The sequence below is a fragment of the Neoarius graeffei genome, chromosome 15, assembly GCF_027579695.1.
Source record: "Neoarius graeffei isolate fNeoGra1 chromosome 15, fNeoGra1.pri, whole genome shotgun sequence".
In the NCBI taxonomy this organism is placed as follows: domain Eukaryota; kingdom Metazoa; phylum Chordata; class Actinopteri; order Siluriformes; family Ariidae; genus Neoarius; species Neoarius graeffei.
The window spans coordinates 16,799,491-16,812,957 of NC_083583.1; the positions used below are offsets into that span (position 1 = coordinate 16,799,491).

At 41.9% G+C, this 13,467-nt stretch overlaps 1 protein-coding gene across 3 annotated transcripts in view; it reads right to left on the reverse strand.

Annotated features, from left to right (window-relative positions):
- Positions 1 to 13,467, reverse strand: part of ano1a (anoctamin 1, calcium activated chloride channel a) — a 245,511-nt gene that overhangs the window by 128,649 nt on the left and 103,395 nt on the right. For all 3 annotated transcript variants that reach the window (XM_060940931.1, XM_060940929.1, XM_060940930.1), the window contains one exon: positions 11,260 to 11,435. In XM_060940931.1, the coding sequence (XP_060796914.1) occupies positions 11,260 to 11,370 (111 nt within the window). In that variant the 5' untranslated portion in view covers positions 11,371 to 11,435. The remainder of the gene's footprint in view (positions 1 to 11,259; positions 11,436 to 13,467) is intronic.

Genomic DNA, 13,467 nt, shown 5'->3' on the forward strand with positions numbered 1-13,467 from the left:
TTCCTTAATGCAGAGTCTCTACTCTTCATCAACTTCCACAGGGTTTCATTCAACCAGGGTAAGTCAACTTTAGTCCTGGTTTTTTTTTTTTTTCCGAGCTTCTAAGGTATACTTAGCTCTTATGGAATTAATAGTTGCTGTAAATAAGTCACAGCCATGCCTCAAGTCTTCAGTAGACAGTAACTCATTCCAATTTACATTGTTTACTTCATTATCAAATGCAGCTTGTTTGCTTTTTGGTATAAAAGAAGAATGTGTGTGATGTGATGTAGTATTCTGAAATCTCTTTTTTGTTAATTTCCTTGCCACCAAAATTAAATTATGGGCAGACAAACTAGTAATGAAATTATAAGTTTTTGTCATCCTTCCAGGTTTATTGGAGAAGACTAGATCTAGTTGTGTGCTTGAACTGCGCCCAATCCTTGTTGGACCTTTAATCAACTGATCAAAATGATATTTATCCATAATGGTTTTCAATTTTGTGTTTGGTTTTATGTCTTTTGTCTTGCCTCATTATTTCTCTCCTTCCATTTTTTTCATGCCTTTTACTGTATGTATTGAATTGTATTTGCCTTGACTGGAACGCACTTTGGGTCAACTCCTGTTGCTTTAAAGGGGAACAGAGGGCAATATATAGAGTAAATATAACAATAAAACACACATTGATGAACCTTATTCAAGACTTACAAAAGTTTTTTGTTCTAAGGTTGGAAAGTTAGTGTTTTGAAAGTAGCTCGAGCAAACTATTTCCGCAGTTTGAACAGCCCGCCATGATATTAATTTTATCCAATCAGAATGCACGTTCATTTTCTCTGCGTAACACTCATGACGTATGTATGTGCCCAGTTGTGTTGGCTCATTGAGGTTGGGAATAGCACGTGTGAAATACCTGTTTCTGCCTCTTGCGACGATTTCGCAAGTCCACGGGTGGCGCCTATCTCATTGCAGCAAATAAATTCTGCTGGACTCGTGAGCAACTCCACGTTACATTTTCCGCACGAGCACCACGCCGTGTCACCTGCACGCAGACGCTCTGCCCCACGCTCGCCACGCCCATGGTCAGCATCAGTCTCATCCTCGCCGTCATCCGAGCTTTCCTTCTCTTATTTCATCACCGGAGTCGAGAGTACCTCTCCTAGCTATTTTAAGTTCGTTTCTTAAGACAAGGATTTTTTAAGATGTTACCTTGTTGACAGTTTCGGCGAGAATCTTCCGCCTTCTTCAAAACAGTCACCAGATGTGTCCTGGGGGAGCGACCTGACAGCAGGAGGCGTGAGCTACCTGTCAAATTGGGCGGGATGTTCACGCCTCCGTAGCGTAACATCAGCTGATAAGGCACGTCACCACTCGATATCTGGTGACTGTTTTGAAGGCGGCGGAAGATTCTCGCCGAAACGGTCAACAAGGTAACATCTTAAAAAATCCTTGTCTTAAGAAACGAACTTAAAATAGCTTTAATAGTTAGACATAATGAACTTCCACTACATAGTACCTCTCCTAGGTTCAAACTGGTACCCTTCTAAGCCATAGCCTGCTTGCAGTGTGTCTTGCGGGATCTCTTCGTACGATTCGACAGAGCTGTCGCTTTCACTTGATGCGCCCGACGCCATGATTACACGCTTATCTCCTCTATTTCGGAGAGTTCCGCTAGTGCAGTGGGTAGCGCTGACGTCACGGTCTTTTAGAAATGGCGACTCTTGTGTGGTTTAGCGTATAAAAGTATTATATTTACAATTACCAAGATATTTCGTTGTTTTCTAGTACATAAATTTGATCGAATACTTAATACGTTACCTTGTCACATCAGCAACCGTATATATTATATTTTGTACCCCTTTAAATGCGCTGTAGAAAAGAAGTGACTTGACTTTATGCATCAGCTTAATTATTAGAAGAATTGCACATCTAGAAACATGGCAGCTTTAAAACCATAATGTGCAACTCTGGGATTTGGGCCTTCTATTGCTTTTGACAAACAGTAACAATGGAAAAAAAAAAGTATATATTTAAAATCACAATTAAAACAAATTCACAAAATTTGTCATGTAATCCTTGATGGAATCCCGAACCTGATCTAATTAAAAATAAATAAATAAAATAAAAATTAAAAAACCTTAAAAGCTAGACTGCCTTTCAGATTTTATGTGTAGGTCATAAAAAGAATTTTCCCTGACACCCAGTTATTTTTGTTTAGTGAACCGAAAGCTACTGAATTCAAATCACAGACTTCTAATTTTATTATTTTAATAGAACAAGTAATAAATTTAGAGCCATGTGGCCCTAAATTCTCCGCTATTTTTTCCTGCTTCACCATGACCCAATTCAAGATGCTATGTCATGCATCACGTGGTGGGCTTTCCCCGTTCACGCAAGGCATTATGGGATACAAATTTGAAACAGGAGAGAAAAATGAAGGCTGAGAGTGTGCGAATGAAACATGAAAGACTGACTACAGTAACGGAAAGCGAGAAGAAGAGACATTATTGGCCCTTTTCCACTACCCTTTTTCAGCTCACTTCAGCTCGCTTCAGCCCGACACGGCTCGCGTTTCGACTACCTCAGAGCGGCGCGACTCAGCTCGCTTCAGCCCTGCTTAGCACCCAAAACTCGCACGGTTTTGGAGTGGGGCTGAAGTGAGCCAAAGCGAGCCGAGTGAGGCTAGGGGCGTGAGGAGACACTCCCGTGCACTGATTGGTGAGGAGGAGTGTCCTCACATGCCCACACACGCCCTGCGAGCAAGCTGGGATCTGTAAACACCGTAAACCCGGAAGAAGAAGAAGAATTACAAATTACGAGAATTTCTGAAGCCTTATGCGCCTCGCCTCATCTATACGCTCTTGCCAGTATCTGTTGGCGTTGTCGGTGACAACAAGCCACAGCACCAAGACCAGCAACACTAATGACTCCATGTCCTCCATGTTTATTGTTTACTATCCGGATTGTGAGACTACCGCTTAAAAGATCACTGATGTCACTGTTTGCGCCGCCTAACGACATCACGTGACGTCCACCCACTTTCGCTAACTCCACCCAATGTGTCCACCCACTTCCAGCCAGCACGGTTCAGCGCGGTTGTAGTCGAAATGCAACTCCAACAGCCCCACTCAGCTCGACTCAGCACGGCACGGCTCAGCCCAACTCAGCCGCGTTGGTAGTGGAAAAGCGGCATATGTTATGTTACGAAGGAAGGAAATGCAGGACCAAACTAATAAATATCGGCGATCAGCTGTTCGTTTAGCGACAGAATGCTGGAACAGTCAGTGCATGGTCAAAGGTACACCTGCGCACACACACACACACACGGACTTCCTCTGTCTGCTTGACCGCGTGAAGCGAGTGATTTAATGCACATTATTTGCTCCGGAATCCCCTCAAATTAACTAACTTCCCAGCCGCAGAATGGCCTGAGATTTTGAGATACTGCAGAAATAAACATACATCACAATCACCAAATTTCAGAGGGAACTAAATTTCATGGGTTTTATGAAATCGAAAGGCCGTCTAGCTTTAAGATCAAATAAGGTAATGCCCTGACTAGAAATAGACCTACAAACACACGTGCAACATTTGACTTGGCGTCTAGATTCAAAAACAATGAAACCGCAAACGCCTCATTTGCATCCCTCAATAAAAATCTCGAAGAACACATGAGTAAGCACTGCTACAGTTTTATTGTTTTAAGAGATGGACCTCCATAGAACAAGCCAAATGTTTACTCTTGAAAATGAGTGTTTTGAGGCTTACTATGGTGTTTATTCATTTAACTGCTAACCTACGAATCTGGGGCAGCACGGTGGTGTAGTGGTTAGCGCTGTCGCCTCACAGGTCTGGGTTCGAGCCCGGTGAGAGCTTTTCTGTGCGGAGTTTGCATGTTCTCCCCGTGGGTTTCCTCCGGGTGCTCCGGTTTCCCCCACAGTCCAAAGACATGCAGGTTAGGTTAACTGGTGACTCTAAATTGGCCGTAGGTGTGAATGTGAGTGTGAATGGTTGTCTGTGTCTATGTGTCAGCCCTGTGATGACCTGGCGACTTGTCCAGGCTGTACTCCGCCTTTCGCCCGTAGTCAGCTGGGATAGGCTCCAGCTTGCCTGCGACCCTGTAGAACAGGATAAAGCAGCTAGAGATAATGAGATGAGATCTACGAATCTAGAGTATGTAAAAATGCTAAGAAATGTCCTTAATCTACAATCCTTAACTGGTAAAAGAGGGCTTGTGGGCTAATACACAAAAACACACCACAATAGGTGTATGCTAACTGGCACACGTTCAAATCAATATTTGCGTCTGGATAACTGACTAGAACGTTGCCTCTTATGACGGCCAAGATCTGTGTAAACATTAGCACATCCCATCAAAAGAGTGCTCCTCAACGTTCTCTCTCTTCTCCAGAGCGGAGCTATTAGGAAGAAACCACACCACATTCTGCACTGAAACAAATGTGGGAATAATCAATCAATTGAGTTGTTTATGAAGGACTTTTTGCACACGTGCTTTACTTATTTATGATGCTGCCAGACGAGCGACTCCGAACACATTGCAGGAAATTGGATTTTATGATTCAGTGAGGTGCCGTGTTTGTAGAAAGTGTCGAAAGGCGGTGTTAAAAATGCACAAGATGGCATAGACGTCGGGAGCTAAAATCAAAATGTACAAATCTGTTATGGCAAATCTGCTGGGGAGACCAATATCCAATCTTAAGTCTGTCTTGTGAAAATATAGATGGAAAAACACAGGCTTAGAAAAACACGGAGGTTGAAATGAAATATTTAGTTTCAAAATTGTGTCCTTAAAGTGAACAAACTATGTGCATGTTACAGGTCAAAAAAAATCTCAACCAAGGTGATTTTTTTTTTGTGTGTGTGTGTGTGTGTGTGTGTGTGTGTGTGTGTGTGTGTGTGTGTGTGTGAGAGAGAGAGAGAGTTAGAGTGCATCAGTTGCCCCCTAAAAATGAAAAGTTCCTCCGATCATGATGCATTTTTGTTTTTATGTTCCTTTTGGTAAGAAAACACACTGGGTGAAATATTTTGACAAAATTCAAAAGTTTAATGGCGGCACCAGGAGCTCAAAGTTATGGAAAAAGCTGCGATTTTATGACTTTTGACAAAATTTCGATCACTTTTCATGAAACATTATGGCACCTTATAGAGTATACCAAATGTCTTAGATACAGTGGTGCTTGAAAGTTTGTGAACCCTTTAGAATTTTCTACATTTCTGCATAAATATGACCTAAAACATCATCAGATTTTCACACAAGACCTAAAAGTAGATAAAGAGAACCCAGTTAAGCAAATGAGACAAAAATATTATACTTGGTCATTTATTTATTGAGGGAAATGATCCAAAATTACATACATCTGTGAGTGGCAAAAGTATGTGAACCTCTAGGATTAGCAGTTAATTTGAAGGTGAAATTAGAGTCAGGTGTTTTCAATCAATGGGATGAAAATCAGGTGTGAGTGGGCACCCTGTTTTATTTAAAGAACAGGGATCTATCAAAGTCTGATCTTCACAACACATGTTTGTGGAAGTGTATCATGGCACAAACAAAGGAGATTTTTGAGGAACTCAGAAAAAGCATTGTTGATGCTTATCAGGCTGGAAAAGGTTACAAAACCATCTCTAAAGAGTTTGGACTCCACCAATCCACAGTCAGACAGATTGTGTACAAATGGAGGAAATTCAAGATCATTGTTACCCTCCCCAGGAGTGGTCGACCAACAAAGCTCACTCCAAGAGCCAGGTGTGTAATAGTTGGCAAGGTCACAAAGGACCCCAGGGTAACTTCTAAGCAACTGAAGGCCTCTCACACATTGGCTAATGTTAATGTTCATGAGTCCACCATCAGGAGAACACTGAACAACAATGGTGTGCATGGCAGGGTTGCAAGGAGAAAGCCACTGCTCTCCAAAAAGAACACTGCTGCTTATCTGCAGTTTACTAAAGATCACATGGACAAGCCAGAAGGCTATTAGAAAAATATTTTGTGGTTGGATGAAACCAAAATAGAACTTTTCGGTTGAAATGAGACACATTATGTTTGGATAAAGGAAAACACTGCATTCCAGCATAAGAACCTTATCCCATCTGTGAAACATAGTGGTGGTAGTATCATGGTTTGGGCCTGTTTTGCTGCATCTGGGCCAGGACGGCTTGCCATCATTGATGGAACAATGAATTCTGAATTATACCAGCAAATTCTAAAGGAAAATGTCAGGACATCTGTCCATGAACTGAATCTCAAGAGAAGGTGGGTCATGCAGCAAGACAACGACCCTAAGCACACAAGTCGTTCTACCAAAGAATGGTTAAAGAAGAATAAAGTGAATGTTTTGGAATGGCCAAGTCAAAGTCCTGACCTTAATCCAATCGAAATGTTGTGGAAGGACCTGAAGCGAGCAGTTCATGTGAGGAAACCCACCAACATCCCAGAGTTGAAGCTGTTCTGTACGGAGGAACGGGCTAAAATTCCTCCAAGCCGGTGTGCAGGACTGATCAACAGTTACCGGAAATGTTTAGTTGCAGTTATTGCTGCACAAGGGGGTCACACCAGATACTGAAAGCAAAGCTTCATATACTTTTTGCCACTCACAGATATGTAATATTGGATCATTTTCCTCAATAAATAAATGACCAAGTATAATATTTTTGTCTCATTTGTTTAACTGGGTTCTCTTTATCTACTTTTAGGACTTGTGTGAAAATCTGATGATGTTTTAGGTCATATTTATGCAGAAATATAGAAAATTCTAAAAGGTTCACAAACTTTCAAGCATCACTGTACACATTTTTAGTACATATTCTAAATATATTATCAAGCACAGTTTGAGTTTTAGCTGTTCATTGGATCATTGTTCAACTACTTTTAAACAATACAAATGTATTATGAATCACATTAATGCTTCTCAATCCCTCGCAAAGGTTCTTAACATGATCTCTGGCTCACAAGAAATCAATAAATGGAGTCCAACATTGTGATTCAAACCTTACGCGAAAACATAAAATAAGCGTCTTTTGGCAAAAAATGAACCTCATGGTGCCACCATTAGACTTTTGAATATGGTCCAAAAATTTTACAGGATGTCTTTATTGGTGAAAAGGAACACCCAAACAAAAATGCATCAGATTTTATGAACGTGAGGGCAACTGATGCACCCTACTCTGTCTGTGTGTGTGTGCGCGCGCGCGCGAGAGAGAGAGAGAGAGAGAGAGAGAGACCTGGGTTCATAATTTCTAACTTAAAAGGGATTTTCCATCACTTCTCTTGTCTCTCTTCCGTCTACACCTACCGAGTATTTCCTCTCGTTTGTCTACCTAATTAGCATTTTTTAAATTTGCGCTGGCAGTGCTGGCATGAATTATTACCCTCATGCAGGATCTTTCTACTTCCTTCTTTTCTTCTCCTAATTTTTTTAGGATGCCATTTCTCCCTCAGTTTTCAACCAATCACCACCAAATCTCACATGAAGAATACCTCTGGGCTGAATTAAGTTGATTTGACTTTTGGTACTGATCTGGATCACCGAACTTGAATGATCCATGAAAAACAGGCTTTTTCCCCCCCCTCCCTCACTAAGCATCATTCTCTATCTTTTACCGTTCCAGAGCTATCGGGTACAGTGACTAGACGTCCCGGTTTGTAAGAGCTAGCGCAAATCACTGTGACTTTAGTCACAGTATCTATCTAGCTTAAATATCCTTTTTCATACTTAAGCGGGATTCGGACTCAGAACCTTGGGATTCTTAACCCAACACCTTAACCATTAGACCAGTAATGACTGGAATGGAAGGAGTGATATATATTTTGAATTTATTAACAAGTCCAGTCTTTTTACATCATCAAGTAGTTTAAAATACAAAGTCTTCCCAAATCCAAACCCTAGATATCGTACGTCTTCCTGATACAAAGTAGCAAATTATGAACTGGGTTAAAAATTCTAACCTAGGTTGAAAAACTCCACCTGACCTACAGTACAATTCTGACCTGTAACATGCACATCATACATCTTCCCCACCCACCCCCTCTTCATAATCATTTTGCATGCGTGCGCGTGCACACCTCCAAACCAACAAACTTTTACCCATCATACTGCACTGAATAAAATAAACTGAGTAACAGTAATAGCATAATTGCTTTCTGAATGCAAAACCATCTCAATGCATCTGGTGTACTTCAATTTGAACTTCAGCCCAAAGTTTGATTCTGGTTTATAATGTCCTACTTAAAGGGATTAACTAGGACATTCTGAATTTACAGGGTTATGAAATGTCATTATACATTAAATACAAGATGTTCCAGATGGGAAAAAAATTAAGCAGAGTTTAGCTTAAAAAACAAGTTGTAACATCAGTCCGTTGGGCCATTTTCCCAGGTGCGACCATACCAGATTAGCCAGATACATGGATGTATTAGGAGAAGGAAAACAAGGGTGGCAATGCATGATGTAGGATTCTGCACGTCGTCTTTATTCCATCCTGGATCTGCCACTGCGTGCAGCCAAAGCTATGATCACTGTCCATTTTTTCAAGCATTATTTTGTCTGTGTATTACATTTTTAGTAGTATAATTCTAATGGTTTGTGAAGGAGTAGTGTCATCATCTATATCTTCCCAAAGATGGGTAAATGCACCGGGACTGTCATGGCGTGGCGAAGGAACCAAGACGTTTAGCTGAGTGGCTTCATCAAGTAAAGCGAGAAAACTATTCCTGGTAAAAGCAGCAAATTGTGCAGTGAGCGTTTTACAGGAGATTGTTTTGTGGAGGACTCGTGCATTAAAAAAAATAAAAAAAAATCACTGGGAAGAAGCAAGACACAAGGCAGAAATGACGACTGAAGCCAGAAGCGATCCTGACTTTGTTTCACCACAAAACACTGGCAGCACACCATGTCACGCATCAGACAGATGGAAGATCTCATCTTCTCTCTAGTCGCTTTATCCTGTTCTACAGGGTTACAGGCAAGCTGGAGCCTATCCCAGCTGACTACGGGCGAAAGGCGGGGTACACCCTGGACAAGTCGCCAGGTCATCACAGGGCCGACACATAGACACAGACAACCATTCACACTCACATTCACACCTACGGTCAATTTAGAGTCACCAGTTAACCTAACCTGCATGTCTTTGGACTGTGGGGGAAACCGGAGCACCCGGAGGAAACCCAGGCGGACACAGGGAGAACATGCAAACTCCGCACAGAAAGGCCCTCGCCGGCCACGGGGCTCGAACCCAGGACCTTCTTGCTGTGAGGCGACAGCGCTAACCACTACACCACCGTGCCGCCCCCAGATGGAAGATAAGCAGGTAAATATATTTTTAAATAAAAACGTGCAATAAGGGGGCATCGTGGCTCAGGTGGCTGGGGCGCCATGCCGTGGGTCCGGGGACCCGGGTTCGGTTCCGGCCCAGAGTCGTTTCCCGATCCCTCCTTGTCTCTCTCTCCCGCTCATTTCCTGTCCTGTCTCTGCACTGTCCTATCCAATGAAGGTGGAAAGGGCCCAAGAAAAATCTTTAAAAAAAAAAAAAAAAAAGGGCAATAAATTAGCTGCTACTTTATTTTGATTCCTTTTCTAATCCTGCATTGTCAATTTTTGTGGAGAAATGCAAACAAATTGACCGAGAAGTCATGCTAGAGCATAATATTATACTATAGTCTAGTATAGCATGCACTCGTACACCTCCGCTGTGCTTGTGGAAAATGACATCATGCACGATGGCGTTATAGCGGCCTCCCTGACAAAAAATAAACAGTCCCGTCTATTTATCACCACTTTAGTGGTTATATCGTTAAAAACAAATTCAACATGCAGGTTTTTTTTTTATAAAAGACAGACAAAGACCGACTTTTAGTTCATTTTGTTTATTTGTGAGATTTTCTTTAAAGGAAGGAAAGTGACCAGGTGAACAGAGAGCCAAAATGAACAAGCATGCAAACAAAAAAACCAAAACAAAAACAAAACTCGATGCAAATCTAAAGGTGGGCCAACAAATATGCAAAAGACAGTAGGGAAAAAAAAAAAGAAAGATGCAAAATGGATGAAACGAGGACATGGATAGGATGAAAAGACAAACCATGTTTGAATCCAGTACATTACCCACTGGACATAACAGCACTGCAAAATTAAAGGAGAACTGAAGGCAAATTTATCATCAAAATTCTATTTCTCTCATTTTATTAAATATCAGAATGTATTTTTGATCGCCATTTTGTCGCTGCTATAGCAAGTTATGAGTGTTTGAAATATGCTCTGTAATATATCAGTCCGTATGTCAAAGCGACGGCTGTAAACGAGATTCGTTGAGACCTGTGCGAGACATTGTAGGACGGAAGTAAAACGTACAGCAGAAATCAAAGCGACCGACATCTGCCAACGTCGTCGAAAGACGCGCGCGCCCTCTTTCGAATGCTGACGTAATCAAGACGGAAGTTTTGTTTGTTTTGATAGTAATCAGGAAAGTTTGAAAAAAAGTAGGCAGTAATCGTCATTTAAACTTGTTTTTGTGCAATACTTCGTTTGGAAAAACAGTTTTCAAAATGGTGGCACTGACACTTCACGCTTCGAAGTCTCGCACAAGTCTCGTGAAGATCGCGCGGATAAGCGACGCCTGCCGTGGACCAAACGAACTAAATTCAACATGGCTTAAAACCGAACAGGCCGATAAGTATAATATTTAATTGCAATTAGTTGCCAATACGAGTCACGATATAAGGTTACTAAAACCAAAAACGTAATCGAATAACACGCTAATTAAGAAATAAAGCAAGTTTAAAAATGACTTCAGTTCTCCTTTAAAGCCTGACCAGATGAACCTCTTAGAGCACATATCGACTTCTTCATGAGTCTTATTTATATCAAAGACATAAAGACATTCTTCTTCCATCGTCAGTAATGAAGCCTATCCTGGGAATACTGGGTGTGAGGTTTGAATAAACCATGTATGCGCATTCATTCATTCATTCTCACTCAAATCACATGTAGGGAACTTTATCATAGCCTGTCCACCTACTAGCACGTTTTCGGGAGGCGGAAGGAAGGAAACCGGACACCCTTGAGGAACCCTGTGCGGATAGAATAAGAACGTGCACAGAAACTCCAGGCAGCTCAGAACTGGCAGCAGCACTTGTGAAAAACTGAACCAATAAATCTCTCTCCATTCGTTTGTATTGCAAATGGGTTGCACATTCAGTATTCAAAACCAGTTTCGAAATTCTCAACAGTAAAATGAGCAGGAAGATATTTTACCTCACTGGATTTTACTCACCACAGAATCATCATCATCAGCATATCGGATATCTCCGGTGCTTTTGGAACCTCGTACATCGAATCCTTTATCCTTTGCTGGGACGGAATCGTACATGTTGTTGCGCCACATCTCGACCTCCTCTCCCAGCTCAGAGAGCTGCTCCTCTGTGCTGCTCTGAACCAAGTACGTTTCACCTGACGAGAGAAGGCGCAAATGCACTGATTACTGTGTGTAACTAGAATGACATGTTCCACTAAACTTAGAGTGCGCTAATCAGAAACACTGCTGAAGTTGTTCTTTACAACACACCAGGCAATGCTGCAACAGAGAAATGGCATGTTCATGGACATCACACTGTGTAGAGCCACAAACAATACGTCTACTTGTTATTTATGAAAGACAAGTTTAAAACCATTCATCACAACCTGAATGCATAATATCTCATTCTCATCTCTATCTCTAGCCGCTTTATCCTGTTCTACAGGGTCGCAGGCAAGCTGGAGCCTATCCCAGCTGACTACGGGCGAAAGGCGGGGTACACCCTGGACAAGTCACCAGGTCATCACAGGGCTGACACACAGACACAGACAACCATTCACACTCACATTCACACCTACGGTCAATTTAGAGTCACCAGTTAACCTAACCTGCATGTCTTTGGACTGTGGGGGAAACCGGAGCACCTGGAGGAAACCCACACGGACACGGGGAGAACATGCAAACTCCACACAGAAAGGCCCTCGCCAGCCCCGGGGCTCGAACCCGGACCTTCTTACTGTGAGGCGACAGCGCTAACCACTACACCACCGTGCCGCCCCGAATGCATAATAAAGTTTAAAAAAAAAAAAACAACCACCCATTTGGTACATACTGATGTTTGCCTTTATGCGTATGCAGGTCTGTCTCAGAAATTGGGTACTGTGGGGGTCCCCCACTAAATATACTCAGTCAATAAACTATACGGTTTTGAATGGTGGTGATGGTTATAATTTGAAATAAAACGATGAAAGAAACAGATAAAGCTAAAATCTTTGATGTGAATATTCAGAATTTGGCAAAAATTCTGCAAATTTGTGGAAAAACAGCGGCTTGATCTGGGACATGATAAACGGTTGACTACATCGCATTCCATTAAAAAGGTTGTAGTCCACTGAAAAGTCTACAGTTATCACTAATTGTATTTTAAGTTGTAACTTTATACACCTAAGGAAATGGTGCGCTCACAGAATAATCATAACCGTAATAAAACATCATGCAAAATATTTCATCACCGTCGTAACTCCATTTTCCACAAACCCAAACCCAATACGATCGTGTGTTTTGATCTAAACGGAAAGCCTCAGGGTCGAGGTCACTACCTCACCAAAAGTAGCAACTTAAAATCACTACGCCATATAAAAATTTAGTTATAAATCTGCGATTTGGCAGCACGGTGGTATAGTGGTTAGCGCCGTCACCTCACAGCAAGAAGGTCCGGGTTCGAGCCCCGTGGCCAGCGAGGGCCTTTCTGTGCAGAGTTTGCATGTTCTCCCCGTGTCCGCGTGGGTTTCCTCCGGGTGCTCCGGTTTCCCCCACAGTCCAAAGACATGCAGGTTAGGTTAACTGGTGACTCTAAATTGACCGTAGGTGTGAATGTGAGTGTGAATGATTGTCTGTGTCTATGTGTCAGCCCTGTGATGACCTGGTGACTTGTCCAGGGTGTACCCCGCCTTTCGCCCGTAGTCAGCTGGGATAGGCTCCAGCTTGCCTGCGACCCTGTAGAACAGGATAAAGCGGCTAGAGATGAGATGAGAAATCTGCGATTTTGTTTAAAACGAAAGCTGAAAGTTAGGTATAGAATACGTTTCTTACAGAATATGTTACGATGGTAGCTGGTCTTGTATGAATTTCTGAGCTATAAAATGAGTCGTGGTCTATTTTTTACCGTAGCGTGTTATTTATGTGCGGGGAAGGACACACATTAACAATTTGCATGTGTAGAATGGAATTTTCCACTCCAACAGTTAGAAGTTGATCGTGCTGCCATTTGCGGTCTTTCTGTTACGCGGGTGATCTGTTCGGACGTTATCGCTGAAAAGGGGAGTTTTGACAGTTTTATTTTGTTTTAGTCTTGCAGTATAAGGCAAGAGAATGTTTCTTTTTCATCTTATTTTCATATTTCGTAGTGTTTGCATATTTTTGGCCAATATTTTGCAACCATGGTCAATTTAGATCGAACTTTTGATG